This window comes from Ambystoma mexicanum, chromosome 6p, assembly GCF_040938575.1.
Source record: "Ambystoma mexicanum isolate Mex_15411 chromosome 6p, UKY_AmexF1_1, whole genome shotgun sequence".
NCBI lineage: Eukaryota > Metazoa > Chordata > Amphibia > Caudata > Ambystomatidae > Ambystoma > Ambystoma mexicanum.
In genome coordinates this window covers 788985560-789007144 of record NC_090935.1, presented here as the reverse complement: position 1 = coordinate 789007144, position 21585 = coordinate 788985560, and the positions used below count along the sequence as shown (strand labels likewise).

Genomic DNA, 21585 nt, shown 5'->3' with positions numbered 1-21585 from the left:
AACCTCATGTTAGCAACGAATCCACTGGAAAGGAAACCCAGGTAAGAGGACATCCAGAGCACCAGACCAAAGTTTCATCTGTCCAACCTTCGCTGGAGCCATACTGAAGGATGGAAGTAATGTGAGAGATGTGAAGGAGAGTGGACTGCTGCCCGTGTTTATTAGACCCCAGTGCTTACATGCGAGTGGGAGGTCAAAGGAAAAGTGTGAACATCTGTGAGACCTCAAGCAGCCCAGCTAGCAATGGGGGAAATGGGAGCACGGGAGCAGAGTCATTGAGGCAGCAGCATGGAGCCAGGGGAAAGAGGAGAGTTCCACCAGCAGACAAAATGGCCAAAGGCCATTTATTAGTTCAGGGCAATGTGGGCCACAAATAGTCAGTCCCTACCAGGGTGAGAATCCCAGGAAAGAGGCATGGCCTATAAAAGGCAGAGCCAACTCCAAAAAAGGGAGGCAGGTGTGGGAGCAGGAAAGCAGACGGTAACCAGAAGGGGAGAGCAAGGGAGCCAGAATGCAGAGGCAGATTGAAGGAGCAAGGGTTGCAGCTGCATGAGAAACATTCTTCCAGCAGCACTCAGAAGGGCCCTAGTGTCAAGTACCCTTAAGTCCCTGAAACAGCTAGCCTCACAGATGTGGAAGAAAACAGGGAGGGGACCTCAGTTATTGGACCCCCTCGACACCTCTGCCCCCACCAGCCCTATGCTGGCTGTGCATGGCACTAGATCACTCCTGAATGAGAAGCGCACTATAATGCCTCAGAGAGCAAGCATGCAATGAAGCACACTCTGGTATGTAGGGCACCATATCCCTCCTGAGTGAGAAGTGCACTACAACCATTAGGGTGAAAAAGGGTAAGGGCACTCTTACAGTATGAAGGGTACTACATCCATTCTAGAGAGAAAGAGAAAAGAGGGAAGGACAGAAATGTAAGCAATCCCTTTAAAGAAAGAACAGGGCAACGTAATTCTCAATTAACTCGATACCTGGATCTGGAAGAAGTGTGTTTATTGTAGAGAGAGAGAAAGGCACCATATAATCTGCCCAAGAGCAAAGACGCGTCTAGGCGCTACACCCCTGAGATTGTGAACTAGGAAAGGAAGCATTTGGGCGCTACACCCCAGAGACTGTATTGCGAGCCAAGAAGTCCCTCACTGTTCTAACCCTCAGACTGTGATGTGCTTTAGGTTACCTGGGAAGACCCATATACCCATGATGGAGAAACCCTTAACTCTTAATTGTTTATTCCACATTTAAATTCAGACCCAAAACAGAGAAAATATTCTTATTCAGTTAGATAATTCCCTCGTTCACACAGGCATTAAACCTATCCCTTTACTGTGTATGAAAGTTTAAAAGACATCAATTTACTTCGCATAGTTCTTGTAAATCTGCCACCCCCACCCATCTAAGTTCTACAGGACTGGCGGTTGGAGTTTGGGATCCTTAAGTCAAGGGGTGGTATGAAGTAACTGATAAAAGGCTGTGTGCAACTTTTCAGCAATGTGCTGTTTGAACGAGACCCGTTTGGAGTCGATGGTGAAATCCAGCGATTTGGTACTCGGGGCTAGTTTCAACATGAACCCACTAAGATTAATGCCGGACAGCCACATTTGGATGAGATCTTCTTTACTTGGGTTGAAGATGAGCACAAACTCTGTTTTGGTGCGATTTCTCCTCTTCTCTTCAGTGTCGACGTTCACTTCTTAAGTCTCCAAAACCAGCACTGAGCCTAGCAGGTTTGTGAAGCACAACGATAACCTTCGCCTAGGACTCCATTTTAGCCTTTAAGTGCATTGTGATGAATCAAGCGCTGTCATCACTACTTCCCTAGGGAAAGTCTCTCCCCATGCGGCCAGGGAAGGAGGACAGAGGCTACCTGACTAACCCCGGGGGTGGCTTCCTGGGGGAGGACCACATGGGGCGAGACAATCATCATGGGAAGGGAACGGACCCACCAGATGAGACATGGTAATCCCCCTTTTCCCTCAGGGAATAAATGTAACCTAGTAATTCCACAAGCCCCCATGGCAGATTGTAATGTTACCCTAGAGCATCCAATAGTAACTAATAGCCAAACCTTTGTTTACCCTGTGAGAAACCTGATGTTTTTTTCCCCCCCAAGTAGACCTGGTGAAACTCTTATTCAGGTGGCCAAGGGAGGGCTGGCCCTCTCAGAACCCAACCCTGGGGTGGACGAGCGAGAATGCCCCAGGGGAATGCCCCAGGTGAGACGCATTATGTTCCCGGGGGAGAAGATGAGGAGAGTGGGATCCCGAGACCTTTATGGGCTGTGCCACATCTGCCCCGCTCTTCTTCCAATTAGAGCTCTCTGGCCCAGATCCAACAACCCCTCTGTGCGTAAACACTACGCTAAGGTCCCAAACGCTGTTAAACCCAAAAAGTTTAACTCCCAGAATCCTTATTTCACCGGTCTCCATTCGAATAACCCCATCCTTCTTTCTCCCATCCCTCTGCTGATTATTTTCCGCATCCCCAACCTGATCAGAAAAAACACTACGGTTTCCACAATCCCTCTTGTATATTTCACGGCCCCAGCTTTTCCGGTTTACCCCGCAAACCCTACCAATCCCGTCCCTCGGATTGTCATCTTCCAAAATCACAACCTACTATGACAGAATACTACTGTTCCCACACTCCCTTATGTTCTGTTCTCCATCCCGGTCATTCTCGTCCATTTAACAAACCATCCAAAACCTACCCTTCCGAGGGCACCCCAAACCCAAATACGAAGGCTATAATTCAATGTATCACCTGTTTTCCTTCTGACCCTATAGGATGTTTGGAAACTCTACCAGCTGCTTTTTTCTGATACTCCAACCCCTTCCTTTTCCGACATGAACACTAATTTATAGTCTTGTAATAGAACTGTGTACCTGACATCTCCCGACAGAAGGGTCAGGCAAATTCAGGCAATTAACTTGAATCAAACACACCTGACGGCTCTTCCTTTTCCCCACAGGGATAAAAGGTGGAGCAAGAAAGCACAGTACGAGCAAGGCGGACGCGGCAGACAGCACGACGAGACGGCTATCACGCGGCTGATCAAAAGAAGGAGAAGAGCGGCAGGAATTGAGAGGGTGGCGATTAGGCAAGTGACCTTCGTGGAAGAGAGCCTAACACCGGAAACAATAGCACAAGTGTCCTGCAGCAGATGTCAACTGTACACGGGGCAAACCTATGCCGATAAGCAGGAGCGAGGGAGGCTACTGTGCCCGTGGTACCGGCCTTGACTCCAGCAAGGCAACAGCCAAGCAGTTCGACAGCTGGTTAGTCGAGGGGAAAACCGGGCTGTGATGAGTGAATCACAAAGTGGCAAGTTTTAAACCAAAGCAGAGGAACTTTGATTGAACTGCAAAAAGTGTGAAGGGGAGACCAGCAGCAGAGAGAAACAGGCACTACGTGGGTACTAACGTCAGACTCTGGTCAAGCCCCATATGAGAGAAACTACAGATACCAGAAGGCCATAGAAGGGCCAGTAAAATAGGTCAAAGTGGTCGTACAGAGGGTCAAGCAGAATCCCCGTATAATCTAAAGACTTTGATCTACAAGCAGTGTGAGAAAAAGGGAAGTTTATCCCACAGTAAAAGTGAACATTGAGAAACCAAGGGAAATGAATGCTGTTAAAGTCAAGAGGGGTCCGAGCCCGACCAAGGGAGATCCAGGGGTGAAGCCATCACCTGAGAAGATAAAAAGGCAAGACGGGTCCGAACCCAACCGGAGGAGTTCCAGCAGTGAAGCCATCACCCAAAGTTGAATGATGAAAGAACTGTGGTATATTTTGGAATACAATATGAGAAGGGTCAGTGCCCACAGAGGGGGACCCTGGGGTGAAATCATCACCCTACATGAAACTCTGATAATTGATTGAGAAGGGTCGACTCAGGAAGAGAAGGACCCAGGGGTGAACCCATCACCCAGCGAACATTGGAAACAAACTTTCATTTGTTAAAGGAACTTTTGTTTTTGTTAGCGGAACACGCCAGGCCCTCGAAGGCAAGAGACTTTCAAGTGAAACGAGACATGGCCATAAACGGTCCTGCAAGCTGCCACAGGAACTGTAGTCTCGTGCTGAAGGAACCCGAGACTGTACTGTGCTACAAGCTCCCATCTTACTCTGTGTGCAAAATGTGGGGAAGGGAGACTAAAGCCACAGCATCCTGACATTTTATTTAAGAACACTTTCTTTTTTGAGAACTATCCCACACCCTTTTTTGTTTTAGTTGTGAGGTTTGGCAAAAGGTTTCTTAGTATAGGCCTTTTTATTTGAGACAACACCACTAGGACTGCCTTATTTTTCATTTGATGGTTGACGCATGCTCCCATCTTAGATTTAGATTTAGAATAGGTGTTTTTCCAACCTAGATACAGAATTCATTGTTCAATAAACACCCTTTAACTATGATCACTTGTGTCTTTTTTACTAGTCACCATGTGATTCTCACAACCCTCAGTTTAAAACATGGGACAGTACTAAAATGAGGAAGAGGGCCGGAGTGACTAAGATTACTAGAGGCGTAAAATCAATGGCGCGCTCTAGTGGTTTGAAAATAGCAGCTGGTGCCAGGACATTTAAATGCACCAAAGAAGAAGGAAGAGGAGGCGAGTAAGGCACAGCAAGACAAGGCACAGCAAAAGAGAGGGAGAGACTGCAGCTGAACCTGACTTGTTCTGACACTGGTGGGACACCAGATCCGATCAGACTGCAGGATGCAGCACAGAGGCCGATGAGAATGGTGTGCAGAGAGACAGAACCAAGAGAAGATTGTTGTACTGTTGCCACAGGCAGCTGGAGCTGCCAGAAACAGAGGAAGGCAAATCGGGAACAGAGCGGCTAACGGAGAAGAGACATAAAGAGGCTACGAACGTCAAAGCCACCAGTGAAGACCGGTAAGTCCAGTGAGAGCGAATGGGATGCTGGGGCGCTTCAGGGCGAATACTGCGTACGGTTGACAGCGGGAGAGAGCTTAATTAAAGGAGCTGAAATAACTGATATGAACATTGTTAAGAGAGGGTCGGTGACCCAATATTTGCAAAGCGAGTGCAAGAGAGTGAATGGAGAACAGAAAAACCCTGGCAGGATAGTGAACCTGGCAAACAAGGAATCTTGGACTCACACCCATGAGAGGACATAAAAAGCTGTGGCAGGAAAACAAACCAGGCAGTGTGCGAGTCTGGGAGCGGCACCCAAATGTGATACCCTTGAAGGAGAGCAAACCAGGGATAAGAAAAGACTATAAAGACAAAGGGATAAACACCCTACTTGAATTGTGAAATGCGTATGAGTAAGGACAAGGCAAGATCATATCCATTGAAAGTAGAAAATATTGGAAGTGTAATTCAGGGGAAGAAAAAGCCCCCTGAAGTTGGTGAAACCTTTATGTTGGAAAGTTAAGAAGTCCTGGCAGGAGAGTATATCAGGTGAAGAGAGGAAGCAAGTTGTGAACTGTGTAAGAACAAGGGAAGACCCTATTCCCCTTTCAAACGGAATCTAATGGAATACGTCAGGGGAAGGGAAAGCTCCCTGAAGTTAAGGAATCTCAATATTGTTGTTTTTGTATAGAGGAAAAGGCAAGGGAAGACTCATATCCCATGGAAGCGAAATGGTTAAGAGAAAAAGGATTTGTACAAAAAGGGAAAGACCATGCCCCTTTGAAAGATAACTGAGAACAAGAGTAGTAATAAAGCTGGTAGTACCCTGGCAGGAGCTTACACCAGGGGCAGGAAAAAGACTGAAAAGATCAGGGTTCAAAAACCCCTCCTTGAAATTGTGGAATAGTGACAATCAATGCAAAAAGGGAAGAACCATACCCCTTTAAGGATGATTGCGATCCAGTGAGCGAGAAACTGAATATTCAAAAGAACTGTTGAAAAGGAGACTCAATGGAAGAGACTTCCCGTTTGAACAAAATAGGACTGTGATATAGTGACATTTGAACCACCAGAAGAAATCAGGGGATGTCATGGTGGACCTTTATTTCTTTTCTGCACCTTAAAACAACATGTTTGGAACTTTGAAAGTAAGTTAAAATGTTATAGCTTATAGAAATTCCTGAGTTGCACGAAAGGGTCAGTTTAGGGTTTTGGGCGGATGATGCTTTTTTGTTTAACATCCCGACACAGATGTTCCTTAGTTTTGTTGAGTCAGGGATACCCCTCTTAGGATCAGGGATAGATCGGATTTATCCCAACCCCTCTTATTATTTTGTGACAAATAAAAGGCAATAACCAACACTACATGCCTGTGTCCGAGTCCTACTCTTGATCCCTTACAGCATGGACTTTACTTTTTAATGTATAACACATTTTATTGGTTTTAAACATGTAACAAGATTAAGCACTTCATCGACAAACATTTAGGCAGACACATACAGCAGGTATGTAATCATTAATATGACCATCCTATCCACATTCCAAAAAAGTGCATGGATAAACTTTAACTGGCTTCTTCCCATTTGTTCAACATTTTCTGGGACTTTGCAGGTTATCCCTGTGCATTATAAACTCTCTTTTCCAGGGACATACATAGGTCTACATCAGAAACCCATTTGTTGTATTTTGGGTTCTCTGGTTTTCCCCTCATCACAACAATATTATGCTTTATTAGGATGATTGCGGTGCACAAGAATAATTTTTCCAAACGGTTATATGAAGTTTCACCACATGTCTCCAACAACAGCTTTAGTTCGAAAGATATGGCTGCCCCATGGCTGTTGCTAATATGTTGGTCAGTTCCCAGAAGCAGTGTATTGTGGGCATTCACATATTATATGAAAAAAGGTACCGTCCAAGCTTTTACACCACAAACATTGTGGGTGTGCACCCGGGACACACCTAAAGAGCAACATGTGTGCATACTATACTGGGATGAATCCTGCGTAGTCATCACTAAACCCCAGCCTAAAGTCTCCTCCCATGTGGCCACGAGAAGGCAGCCGCTGCCTGATCCTAACCCTGGGGGTTGGTATCAGGAGGGAGGATCACATGAGAGGAAATGGATGTCAGGGGAAGTGGTGACTCCTTTAGGAGAAACGCGGTTTTCATCCTTTTCTGAGGACAGGAATCTTATAAATCCCGAATACCTAATGGGATGCTGTCATTGTTCAATTCCTTCCCAAGAAAATGCCCAAAGAAAATGCTGTGAAAAGTCATCTAACCAGAATAAAGTATGCACCTTCGGAGTTCAGGACTCCTCCAGTTGTCATGATCCTGTATTAAATAGAGGTCCTAACTCCAATGTTAGAACACAAACCTTTTTCACAACATTCCCTAACTCTGACAACTCTCAGTTTACAAAACAATCTAAACTAAATAAATATCAAAGGACCAAAAACACTATGGACTTCTAGATTCATAATGTTTGTGGTACTGGGACGAGGAAGAGAGGCCCAGAGTTAGTAAGGATCCAAAATGCTATTGACCATAATGTGCTGTCTAGTTGTTGTGAAGGAAAACACCTAAGAGGGACATTTAAATTGAGAAATGAATTGCAGCTGGGGAGAGGTCGGGACGGTGTAGCTGAAGCAGACCGGAGTGCTGAGGTCACAGTGAAGGCAGCAGGGAGCCCAGCTGATGCCGTGCCGAGAAGGGCAGCAGTGCAGAGTATGCGCAGCGAGAAGCGGCATCAGAAAGGCCAGCTGAATGGGAGACGTGCTCCCATTCAGGCGAACAACGCTAAGGTGTGCCAGAAGAAGCAGAGGATCAACTGAGCTGTCAGAGCTCCGAAGAAGGAAGCCGTCTGCTTAAATTAAACTGACGCTGTCAGTCGAGAGGGCAGGACACTCGGGAGGTTGGTGTCATCAGCTAACAAAGAAGCGGAGACGCCAAACTAGTCATTGAGCTGGCCTAAATCCAAAGGTGTCCCCGGGCACTACGTGAAGGCCATTTGATAACAAACGATGAATTTGAATACCGAATAAAGAAAGTAATACAAAGGCGAACACAGCATAATTCCCCTTTCATGGGACACCAATTGGGGGAAAACTATAACCTGTATTGCAGACAACCAATAGGCTGTAAAGAAACAGCACAGAAGAAACCAGGGCGCAATTCTAATTTTATGAGACACCAATTGGGAGGCTGTAAAGAAATATCACAGCAGCAAGGGCGTAATTCCTCTTTTTTGGCACATCAATTGGGGGAAACATGTAACCCATATTGCCAAGAGTCAAGAGACTATAAAAAAGAGGCAGACATTATTCAACCCTCCTCACATGAGATACAGGTGTGGGGAATCTTGGAACAAATATTTCCACTAAGAGCAAGTGTAGTTGTAAGAGGTTTTTATCCTGGCAGGCGTGTAAACCAAGAAGTGATACATAGCAGTTAGTCCTGGCAGGAGAGTGGACCAGGAAAGAAGATGCAGTTTTGAAACAATGTGTTTGTGGCAAAATATGTGGTAGAAAGAAAGTGGTCCCACTATTGACATTTTGACAAACTGTTGATTTACAAGAATAAATTGTTATGCTATCCTGACAAAAGTATTCAGTTGGAAGAAAAAGTGTGATATGCTAAAAATTGCTTTATATCCTGAAGAGAACCGTTTCCTTGGTTTATAAACTTTTGTTTTGTGAGAAAGACACTGGCCTTAACAAGGATATCGTGGAATATATCAATTGCTTTCAATATGAACAAGTGTGCTGTGAGAAAGACATTTGCCTTACCAAGAAGGATAGTGGGGAAGTCAACAACTGCTTTGCTTTTTGGAACAAGTTTTTATGAAAGACATTTACTTTATCAAAGGAAAGTTCGTATTGGGAGGAAAATAACTTTTGTGGTAAACTGAATAGAACTGTGTTGAATCAGAACTTTTCCACAAGTGTTCCTGCATTGAGGCAGGGGAAGGTAACGCAACCCTGGTCACAAGGTGTACTCTCTAAAACGTATACGTTTGAACTTTTACAATGTGGTGTTGAATTGAAGATAGCCAAATATTCTTTTTGTTATTTTGTTGTATGCATTAGTGTGAGGGTCAGAGACTTTTTGGACACTAGGTCATCCTTCTTTAGTTGCAAGGTAGGGACATCTTCGATAGGATAGGGAAAGACAGGCGTTTATCTCATCCCTTTTTATTTAATAAATGGCAAACTTTGAGAAAACTATACTTTTGTGTCCGTCTCGCATTTCTGACCCCTCACAATACCCTACATAGAATTTTGAATTTGACAAGGCACAGTCTAGCATCAGCACCTCCACCCACTCTTCCAGATTTACTGGGCCTATGTATTTCCCCACTTAGCCGTGAGGTTGAATAAGTCCTGGGTCGTTAAAGATATCATAACCTGGCACAAAGTGGAGGTGACCTTTGAGGGAATCGGTTCCGAAAGAGGTTTGTGGGTGGAAAGGACTTTTGATGAAGATTCAACACCTGCCGGTTACAGTAGCTGTAGGGCTTAACTAAGCTTTGTAGAGGGGACAAAGTTTTACAAAACATATGTGAAGACATTGGATGCTGTTCTAGTTATTGAGGCTCTAGATGTTGAGAATCAAACTATCCCTGTCAGATTAAAGGAAGGGAGAGCCTGGAGCAGGGTCACTCTGTTCAGTAAGGAGCAGAGCTTTGCTTTCAGGTGGACAAGGTGTCAGCACCAGAGCTTCTAGCAAGAATCCTTCAGGGTCATCACCTTCTCCTAGTTGAACCTGTAACAGGCTTTTTCCTAAAAGTTGGAACTGCCTATTGACTTTGTACCATTACCTCCTGTAGATAACCTTTCTAAACTGTTCTAAACATTACCAAAGTATCTAAATGTGTTGGCTACCGGTAAAACTGGGTTGAATGCTTGTTTAGATTGTTTCTTGTGCCTTGCGTATGTTTTAGAGAACATTTAGAATGTGTATCTCTCCTTTTCCAATTTAGAAGTGTGAGCTCCTCAAATGTAAATCTTTTCAAACTCCCTCAGAGAAGATTTTTTCTAAGCAGCAATAGAAAGCTTGGTTCACAGAATGGGGTCCAAAAGCTCCCCATTAATGCTATCCTCTGTGTTCAGTAACAAAACTCAAGCCAAAAGAAAGAGGATAGCAAAGAATATACATTTCGGAAATGCCTTTTGCTTGCTTGAACATCTCCATCACAAATGTAGTATTCAGCACACTCAAATAAAATGGTAACTATTGATTTTAACCAGGAGACCCACAGCATGATCACACGCACTACTAACACAGCAGTGCAAGTACCTGCAGTGCATAAGGAAGCAGACATACCTCTCACTCTTTCACTGGGACATCTTGAACATTTGGTATCCTGTAATAGAATTGTCAAGGAAACTGGGAAATGAGTTACAGTCTTCAGGTGAACTTTGAAAAAAGTATCACTGTTGACATTTAGTTAGGATCCCAAAAGCAAGTAGAAACAGGGGGTTCCCACAATCAGTTGTAAAAGGGGATTTTTGACTTAACAGGTATGCTGGCAGCACTCCTAGTGATTTCTGCCCACCAATGTCAGGCAAAAGTGACCCCAAGGGCCTCATTACACGGTAGGTGGAAGACCAAGGTGCCATATAAAACAATTTAGGCTTGCACTGCTGCCACCAAGTCCAACCAAAACCAAAATGCATGCTCAACACTTGTCCAATGTCCACAGGGTTAGAAGAAAGGGAGGAATATTTAAAAACTTTATTTTCCAACATTGGAGCCCCTTTCTGTGATGGGCATTTTATACTTGTGGCCGGAACATGATGGTGCCGACATCTGCATGTAGTACATTTAGAAGAAATGTAGAAGTTAGCCTATGTACAGCGTTTAGATGAAATGTGAAGGGTAGCAAATGTATTGCATTTAGTTAAAATGTGGAGGTTAGCCTATGTATTGCATCTAGGTGAAATGTGGAGGTTAACCTATTCCACTCCGAAATGCAAAGGTTAGCTTTCAAACTGCACTTAGAAGAACTTAGCAGATTTGCAGGTTACCCTATGAATTTCATCTGGAAGAACTGCGTGGGTCGTCCTGTGTGTTGCACTTGGATGAATTGTGCAGGATGGCCTATGCATTGCATTTAGAAGGAATGTGAAGCTCAATGTGTATGGCACGTAGATAAACTCAGAAGCATAGTCCTCTACTGCTCCTGATGAGGCTTGTAGGTTAGCCATTGCTTTACACCCGGAAAATGTACATGGTAGCCATGTACTGCACTTAGAATATGGTAAAGCTAGCCTAGGCTTAGCATACAATAAATCTAGGAGAATAGCAAACACACCACACTTAGATGAAACACGAAGATAGCCAATGTGTTACACATGGATGATTTTGAAGGGAGCCAATGTGTTGCATTGTTTACTAATAACTCTCTAACTTCCTAAAACTCAGCATATCCACCACACATTACATAACTAACTTGACACAAACCTCCAACACAAGACACCAAAACTACACTCTCCCATCTCTCCACAACACCCAACACACACCTAAAACAAAGGCATACAACAAAAGCCAATTCACCATCTCCAAACTGAAGCTAGCAACAGCACATCAAAGCCCTTTTGTGCTTGTCCCACTCTTCCCCACTAACCTTCCCCAGCCCCCTTCCTTTTCAGATCTGCCAGAGAGCCTAGAGACCAGGAAAAATGCCAGCGGTGCACAGAAAAGTCCCAATAACATAACATTAAAAGAATGAGGAGTCCGTTCCTAGTCATACGTTTGACTTGGGAGCCTATCACCCCCACATGATATACATCCCTAAAAATAAGAACCATTCATGACATACAACCAAGGTATCCCACCATATCTCAGTCCAGCTCATTGTTTTTTCAAGAAATTGTAAATATCACAGACTGATATGTGCCATTACTTTCTTTTACTCCCCAACGCCCCCATTTTGTTTTCCTTTCTCTTCCCTCACATAAGAGGTCAATGGCCATTTGGTTCTTACTATAGATGTACCATTTGGCGAGCGTTGGTTTTAAACCTATTTACTATTCTTGCCTTGAAATGGTTGACAAGATTCTGTAAACTGTGTTATGTCAATAAAACAAAATATATAGATTAAAAAAATAAAAATTGGAACAGTTACAATCCCACGATGCATCAGTGACCAAGTAGATTTATAAAAAACATCGGATCAAATTTAAAATAATGCAATTCACTGGTCCAATATTACCCCCCCAAACCCACCTGGGCATGTATTGTCCAATAAATTACCCAAGTAAATGAAGAATGCAAATGGCTCCTCTTGTCAGACATACAAGATGTCTCAAGAACAATAAAATATCTGGTAAGGGTGGGGGCACCCAGCCCTACAGATAAGGGGTTTATTGGCCTCTTTTACTTCCTAACAATAGGCAAATACTCCCTAAAACTAAAAATAGGGAGTACAAATACTCCCAACAAAAAATAGGAAACGGACACAAATTCTTGTCCCCCTGCTTTCACCCACACATCTCCATGGATATGCTGGGACCAGTTGTGCACGTAGTACGATTGGAAGAAACTATTATTACTACTTCCTGATCAGAAGTAAACATATCTTTTAATGTACTTGAACTGGGTGCAAAGAGATAGTACAAAAACAGTTTTCCAGTTGAATCCTATTTTTACCCGCTTATAAAATACTCCCATTGCGAATTGGACTTACATTTTGACTCCCTAAAAAAAAAAAAAATTACTCCCAACTTTAAAAAATAGGGAGAAAAATATTCCAACCTCCAAATCTTATCTGGAGCACTGGGGGCACCCATCCTATAACCAGGGTATGAAACTATTCAAAGCTATACCATATAAGGGGTGTTCCAGAAGATCCACAGCAAAGAGCTTGTTCACCTCATAAGTGAGGAGTCCTTACAAAATGATAGTGTATGTCAAGATATCAAGGTAGTGAAACAGCTAAACGGCAACTGGTGAAGAACAGCACAAGAATTCTTTAAAAAAAATATACAAGAACATGTTTTCTTTGTAGTAACAGCAACACGGTTAAGACAGACAAAAAGTCATGAAAAGTCACAAACACTATTAAGCTCATCAATGACATCTTAAAACGTAATCTTCCTCAAAGTACTGTTAAGGTAGCAAGACCTTTAACCAAAGAATAAGTGACCAACGAGTTGTGCCATTAGGAAGTTAGTTAATAGATGGAAGGCAGATCTGGAGCATCTTGGTGGCATTTGCAAGCATGCAACTGTCACTTCATAACAGTGGAAGCTGCAGTTAGACAGATGGAATCAACAGTGATGAGTATTTAGTAGACATTGGGAAAACTGGCCAATTTAGGTGTCTTTTGGTGCATATTTAAGCCTGACGAGAGACTAACAGTCAATTTATAATACCAGACTCAAGAATATCAGCTTAGCGAAAACAGATAGCCCCCGGCCCCCAACATGCTTACTACATTAGTATTGGAACGACATGGATGAGCATAAGGTGTTCTCTTTAGGCTTCCTTGTGCTGTGCTTTTGATGGACATTTTTGGGAGGCACTGAAGTTGAGGACAACATTTGAAAACAATGAAAGATGTTCAAGCGCTCTACATACTTTCACTCTTCCTGACAATAGCTGCAATCCCCGCTTCTCCACAAGACCATGGATGAGGTTCAACTGGAATAGTGCCTCAGTGATCGGAGCAGTGCTGGGTTCCTTTCCAAGGTAATTAATCAGATTAAAAGCTTTCACCAGGGAGACCTTACCTATTCTATGAATTAAGAGAAGCAAGAGCAGAAGTCATTTTAGGCAAAGTCCAAAATCAACAAAGGTATGGCAAAACAGTAGAGTAGATGAGGCATGCATTGCAACTTTGCTGAAGACCATACAGACATTTGCTTAGTAAATAATACCTGCACACAAACCACACACATACTACCATAATTAAATGAACAATGACATTGTTTGCATACACTGTCTACTCCATAAAACAGATCACTAATACCCAACACCCATTTTGGATTCTTGAGAATTCCGTCTGTTAAGAATTCGCAACACAACGGGCATTCACAATTTTGATGCAATGCCAGTTGATGTGGTTTTGGTATGAACAATTGCTAAAGGGTGTAATTTCTCTGGCTGTATCCAGATTGCCAGAAAGGGCACCTAGATGGACATGGATTACAATTGCTTGAGTTCTTTCTCATATTCTAGTCACCCGCACCTTTGTTCCTGCTAGGAATATTTTTCTGCTAAACCCACAATGTCTGACCAGCAGCACGACCTCGGATATTGCCAAAATGGGTCCTTACATAGCATAATTTGAACAGCTTGTTTTTCTGATATGCTGTCAAAAACATGACTTTCTATTTCTCAGAGATTTGGTTTCCGTTTTTAAGTTAACATATCAAGAAACTCTAGCCTGCTATCAATCATGAAATCCATCAAAAGATCCTGTACAATAACACAGAAAAGTCATGTCTTGTTAAAAAAAAAGGGGCAAGGGTTTGAAAACAAACACATACACACACATATGTAACGGAAACCAATATTAGAAATTACCCAGCAAGTACAAAAATGTTGTTAATGAGGTTGGCTCGGTCTTTGTAGCTGAAGACAGTGTGATCTTTCTGCAATTGCTTAGTGAGTGCTTCCCAGTCGTCATCTCCATAGTGCACCACGTAATATCCATTCATGTCCACATTAAACTTTATCCAGCTCACTTCATCGGTAAGTGAGATGCTAGCTACAACGAAGAAGCGAATGTTAGTGGATTAAATCAGATTGACAAATTCAATAATATGCAGTCTGATGCTCGACTCCACTGGTACACCGATTGCAAAACATCACCTCATCCCTTCTTTAGGTCCTCAGCTACAGTACTCCTTGCGAGGTGATTTATGAAGCAGATCTTTTTTTCTTCTTCTATGCTTGAGGTATCTTCTAAAACACTGTTGCCTTGGACCACTCTTCTCGTGTTAGTGGGACAAACCGGTCAGTTGTGTGTAGGGTTCCAAGAATAAGGAATGCAGGTCCAGGCTCCTAAACTAAGGTACCTGGACCTGCATTGTACCACTTTTACATTGTACCATTTTTACACAACGCATTCTGAAAACTAATTGCTTTATGACGTGTGCACATTTAAATACCATATATCAAGGCCCCCTTCAGGCTGGATAGGCTCAACCTCTCGAAATGTTCACATATAATTTCAGTGTGCAGTATTATGCCACGTGTATACAGAGGCAGTATTAGAAATAGCAACATTTTTGACAATTAGTTATCACTTTCAATTTCTTGAAAAGGTAAAAGTCTCAGTGGACTTAGCGGGCATTGGGACATTTTACATACAACTTTAAAGAACATCTCACAGACAGTTCGTTTTAAGCCCTTCGAGACACAAACTGGGTTTTGTTTTCCCTCTCAAACCTGTATTCCCCACTCTCTGTACTCAAATGCACCCCCCCCATCTTCATATCTCCCCAACGGTAGCAACAATATTCTGGGCCTTCTAATTGCAACCATAATATTTAGTTTTATTACTGAATCCCCTTGTTGCATAGCGCTCCATTGGATTTCCTCCAACTAAAACCTAATACATACTCATTGCATTTTTAACTAAGTAAATGCAAGTGTTTTAGAAAGCGATATAACAACTGTAACAAATGATCAGGAAATGTATGTCATTAAGCCTGGAAAGAGGGGGACACTCCAGGGAATACGTTTGTTACTAGTTGGACTATATACTATGCTAGGAGAAAAATGTGATTGATTCTAGCCAACTACCAGATGTTGTGTAATATGCCACAGCTGCAAAGAGTGGTTGTAAACGTACTCAAACAGTCTTATACAGTTACAAATGTAATCTGACATTAACTGAATAGCAACTTGTCCTGTGACCAGTCAGAAGCAAACAACAGCCTGAATACTAGACAGTAACTACTACCATCCTTACGCCTTCGGGCCCTTCAGCGCTTTACAAATAAATAAAAATTACTGGAGACCACGGGGGGGGGGGGGGTGCTGATGAAATCAGTTGGGTGTGTTCAGTCTGATGGGTGGACACCTAGACTGGTTTCTGGCTGCGTTAGGCCTGAGGAACGCCTAAGCTAGCTGGAATGTGCTCAGCTAGCTGTGTTTTATTAGGGTGATGAGGTGTTTGTGGGTTTGTGTTCGTATGAGAACAGCTAGGCCGAATTGTCATGGCATAGCTGTGTTCTAGTTGAATGATAGTGTATAGAAGAGAGTAGGCATAGTGGTGTGATATGGTGGATATCAGTACAAGTGCCTGAGATTCAAAAATCAGAATTTAACACGGTGACGCTATTAGGCACGCTTTCCAAATTCATCTTTAACATAGTGACGCTATTAGAGCACACTCAATGATGTTGGGAATACCTTCAAATTCAAGGTTTTAGCACAGTGATGCTATTAGGCACACTTTCTAATTCAACTTTAACACAGTGACACTATTAGGCACTCTCAATGTTGTTGGGAACACGTTCTAAATTCAGATTTTGACACAGTGATGCTATTAGGCACACTTATAAAATCAACTTTAACACAGTGACGCTATTAGCTTTGGTGGAACTATCGTGGTCTGCGTGTCCGGCAGGTCGTCTTCCTTGTTTGTTCAGCACCACACCTATCGCTATAAAGCAGCTATCATCCAACAACCACACCAGCTGCACACATATCCGGTGCACCCACGCACCATACGACACTCTTTCGCTCTACTGTCTTGAACTACGGTTCCCGAGGGCGTTCACCCTACCAGCGCTTTGAAGTCATACCAATGAAAAATCAGGTGCTATATAAATGGCAAGTAACATAACATAACATAAAGCGGACATACGACTGCTATTAGGGGAAATCAGATCCATGAAGTCCACCGTAACCAAAAAAGTCACAGGCCTGCAGTCCAGGATGGTTAAAGTAGAGGATAGCGTAGAAGCACTCGAAAACAACCAACTATCAAGCAACCTCACAGTCATGAGCAGCGAAGCCCAGTTCCAGGATCTGGAACAGAGAGAAAGGGATCTGGCACTGAAGCTGTACGACATGGAAAACAAGGAATGCCGGACAAAAATTTGCATCATGGGCCTCAGCGAGAAACCAGGCGAGTCGCTATCCTCCCTAGAGAATCGAGTGAAAGCCATGATAGCCCCACTCTTTGATCCTCCAGCAACCACGAAATTCAAGTTTGATAGAATACATGAAGCCGGGGGTCCACCAAACGGCATTAGGTCAGTCGTAGCCAAGTGTCACTGCTACACACAAAAAACAGACATCTTTCAAAAGGCAAGGGAGACATTATAAGTTACTCACTGTAGTGACTAACATACTCTTAGTCCTTAGTCCCCTTTCCTGCATACTGCATGGGCGTCCCTTCCAAGGGATGGGAGACAGAACTTTTTTCACCAGAAAAAAACGTTCTTCCCCTTTTAATTTAGAGGAGCGCAGGGTGCGGCCCTGGGAGCATGCGCTGCCCTGACTCCTCCCTCCGGCACCACACCTCAGTCCCCATAGATGCATCGAAAATAGATTAACATTGCCTAATGACACCAGTTTTATTCTGCATATGGAACTGGACTCAAGCAGGCAGGACAGATTATACATTCAATTTGAAGTATCCAGAGCAATGGGGGTGAAATATTTCTTAGGTCTATTATCAATTTGTGACACCCCCCATGAAAGCATTGCTCCTTCTGAACTCGCATCCCAAGGGTCCTAATGCACTCAGACCTGGGGAAAACGGTAATGTGGCTGTGGAGAGGTGGTGGTCTAGGCCATATTTGTGCCGATATCTATTTTAACTTTGTCATTTTCAAAGTTGTTATTTTTTGCCACTATCTTTCAGAAGGTAAATGAACATGTATTACAAGAATCAAGAAAGAAATCAACAGCGCCCACTGAACGCTGTCCCTTTAGGATTACATGGTCAGGGGTGACTCCGACATCAAACCTTCATAATACACCAGGCAGTTGTAAACAAGCTATAGTGATTAGCTCACTATGCAACCTTTCACTGTGTCTGTGTTGGCTATGACATTTTGACAAAAGAAACACAATGACATGGGCTTTCAGACCACACATGAGTGACTTCTCCCTTTAATGGGATAAAGAGTTGTCAAAACAAACTTTTTGCAACAGCGAGCGGTCATGATGCCCATGCCATGTGGTTCCAAAAAAAATGCAAGTCGAGGCCAATTTTCAAAGCGATGACCTGTGACTGAGCAGCAAGTGTGCATTATAACACTTCCACTAGTCGCTCTTTAATTCAAGGCGATCAAAGAGTGAGCGCCATGATTCTGCAGCTGCCTTAGCTTCCTGGAGGATCAGCTAAAAATGGGCAGAAACCAGTTTCAAAATGCTACCTTGCTACAGCTGGAAAATCCTGCATGCGTATTTGTAAGTTAACTAGAAAGCATTGACTTGATGGTAAGTTAAAGAACTTCGAATGCAAAAAGGCAATGCAAAAAAAAAAAAGTTCTTTTTTTGGTACAAGTAGTTTCAGTTGGAGCAGTTTTTAATACCATTCCGAAAACCACACGTGCCTGACACAAAATCAGTATGTTAGCAATAGGAAGAATAAATACAGTGCCAAGAAGGAAAAGGATTTACTTTGGGTTGGCAGTTTATATATTTATAATGGATAATGTTTTCTAAACATATGGCCATGGGTGAATTACCTAGTTCTATCATTGAATTTACATATAATAAGTCACACCGCGAAATGCACTCATCTGTGCAGGTATTCCCTGCTGCCATACCAAAGGGTAACATGTCCTTGATTACTGAACACCTTTTAGTCCGCAAGTAAACTAAAGGCTGTAATGTAGAGAGAGAGAGAGCGCACAAGCGCATACTACCATCAGCCTCCATTGATCTGTGGCATGGTGATTATCAAAATGGCAACTTGTTCATCTTCACCAGTAGCCAGTGGAGGAGCTAAAAGCCTAAATGTCCACTTAAGAAAAGCTATTAAGTTTGCTTTGCCAGTCGCAGCAGGCCCCCCCCCCCCCCCTCCTCTCCAAACGTGTGTCTGTGTTTGGTGGAATTGGTGGAAGCAAGGGGTGGCATTTCAGTGGAAAGTATGTTGAAAAGCCCAATTCAAGCCCTGGGTGCCTGGTTTTGTTTGTGATAATAAATGTGACAATTTGAGACCTTTTAAGAAAATATTTGTGAAGCTTAGTTACCTCCACCTGCTATTCCGCGATAACCATGATATACCGTCATTTGGCAAGAAGGTTATCGTACCGCCATAAAACGAATACCGTGACACCCCTAGTGGTAATTGGAGGGGGAAGATTTATCCTCCTTTTTGTATTTGGGTACTACATAGGAAATCCTCCAAGATGAGGGCATTGCCATAGTGGAAACTATGTTGCTTAACAGAACTCCCAAAATTGACGACCACAGTGGCACATTCTCTTTAAACACAAATTAGTTGTCTTATTTTTTCTGGAGCTTCCATCATATCCTCAGCATCCCTTTGGAGCAATATGTAATGGTGGAATTTCAACCAATTTTTCCTCTTCTGTTGCAAGCGTTTAACCCTACTTGCAATATACATCTCCGTCATGGAGGATATCCAAAGCCTACGTATGTCCTTTCTTATGGCTTTTTTCCATGTTCTTAACCTGAATATCAAATTTGTGGCAATGATTTCTAGCTCTTGTGATCTTGCTTGTAACCTTAGGTATTGCGCCAAACACAGAGTTTGAATAGGACCCAAAGATAGATGAATAATTGGCCTTTTTATCGCATAATTAAAGCCTTCAAAGTCCTCTAGAAGTAACATGTTTAGATTATGAATGTTGTTGTTGTGCCAAGCTATATGTTTACCTCTTACGTTCGCCGTTGCTGACAAGGGAAGATACTCACTCAAATATAGACCGAATAGCCCCTCGATCTGTACTCTCAACATGGCATGATCGCTATAAGTACTTGGTAAGACAAGCAGATTTGCAGCCAAATTGTGAAGGTCCAAGTTGGCGTTTTAAGAGGATAATCCTCATTAAGCATTGACATTCCCTAACCCTCAAGAAATTTACGCCATTTCTGGCCCTGGACCATCCTCCTATTAGACGAGCCCAAAGAATTACAGTATTCTCTAGAAGAGGTCCCCTCTTGCAATTCAGTAAAGTCCCCTGTGTTCTCAGAAGTAGGATACTCAATCTGTGATAAAGTGTTCGACAAGCAATCCGAATTAAAATCCCCAGCAAAGATCATTTCAGCACCTGGGAAACTTTCAAACCAAGATTCCATTTTATCATTTACGATCCCCAGGGTGTATGCTAGGTTGTCGGACGGAGTCCAATATAGGTTCAACAAAAGAATCTTTAGCCCAGGTTTGTCTGACTCTGCAATTACTACTGCAAGTAAACCCTTTGTCACTTTCCAGGTTTCCAAAAACGTAAGGCCTCTCCGTGATTTTATGGTAATTAGAAGGCCTCCGGCAGGACGTACTCTAGGATCCGGTTTAGCTGATTCAGCTATTGCATCATATCCATCAAAAGCTGGAAGCACCAATATCCAAGTTTCTTGCAAAAGAATAATATTATGCAATCCAAGCCTACCCTCATTAGGCATGGCCAATGTGCTATCTGCCTCATTTAACTCCCCTTGTTTTGGCATGGTACCATGATAATTCCTGCCCGAAATAAACAGGATCAGATCGTAAACCATTCTTTGAAGATTAGGTGCCTCCATTAACAAGATCTTGTAGATCATACGAGAGGGTATAACCAATCTGATAATCATAGCATCTAGGGTGGATAAAATCTACCAATTTTATGTCATGAGAACTAACAAGTCTAAGAGCCGGGATTTCATCAAAGAGAGCCAATATATAGGATCTGTTTAAGGAATTTGTGCCCCCTTGATCAAACATATATATGTATAAAGCTAGGTTTTTCCAGAAATACTGGCTCTGCAATCGGAAAAATCCCTATGTATGGGACTGGGGCAATTAGAATACCCACCTTGGCCCTGTTTTACATTAAAGCCGGTATCACTCGCAATATCAGAAAAAGGTTTAGGGACAATTGAGAATTGTTTTGGTGCCTCTAACTCATGTTTCATGAGATCCTTAACTAGGAGTCCTTAATATGGGTCAGTAACACCTGGCTTTGGCTTAGTAGTATGACTGGAAGATCCGAATTTAACAGACCGTTCAAACAGATTATGCCGCTGGTCATCATTCACCTGCCATGCCTTATTGAAGTCCCTGCTTCCTCTATGTCCAATGTTGAGATCAGTCCTCCATGAAGATGTTAAATCCTTTGAACGCACCCCCGTGCCCTGGTGAGCAGTGTTGCCAGTTTGGAATGTATGCAACTGATCATGAGTCATAATATGTTTCACAATTTCTCTGATCTCTGGTTCTCTAAAATGCACGGGCACGATCAACCACTTATTGGTAAATCTGGAACCCTGGATATTTTAGTGGGGGCCCATCCCCCTTAGACTCTTTTCAATAGTGAAAGGTACGGGATTGCATTGAACTTCACTGAAATCATCTGTGGGAGGCTCTTCTATCCAAGCGTTGATCAGACCTAAAACGTCCTCCTAAGTAGCCAACGGGAACCTGAGGAAGCGGTTTATTGATTGACATGGGGCAGAATCAGTCCGCTTAAATATATCAAACAATGTGGGCTTTTTGCCCTTCACCCTTCCTTGGTGTTTCATTGTATCAGTCAATCTAGATTCAGAGTCCTT

General features: G+C 43.0%; 1 protein-coding gene across 1 annotated transcript in view; it reads right to left on the bottom strand.

Moving 5' to 3' along the window:
* The window catches only part of LNPEP (leucyl and cystinyl aminopeptidase), a 1221122-nt gene that overhangs the window by 384128 nt on the left and 815409 nt on the right, over positions 1–21585 (bottom strand). Inside the window, exons 12-13 of the mRNA XM_069627677.1 lie at positions 14425–14608; positions 13477–13633 (exon numbers count right to left, since the gene is read on the bottom strand). Of these exons, the coding sequence (XP_069483778.1) occupies positions 13477–13633; positions 14425–14608 (341 nt within the window). The remainder of the gene's footprint in view (positions 1–13476; positions 13634–14424; positions 14609–21585) is intronic.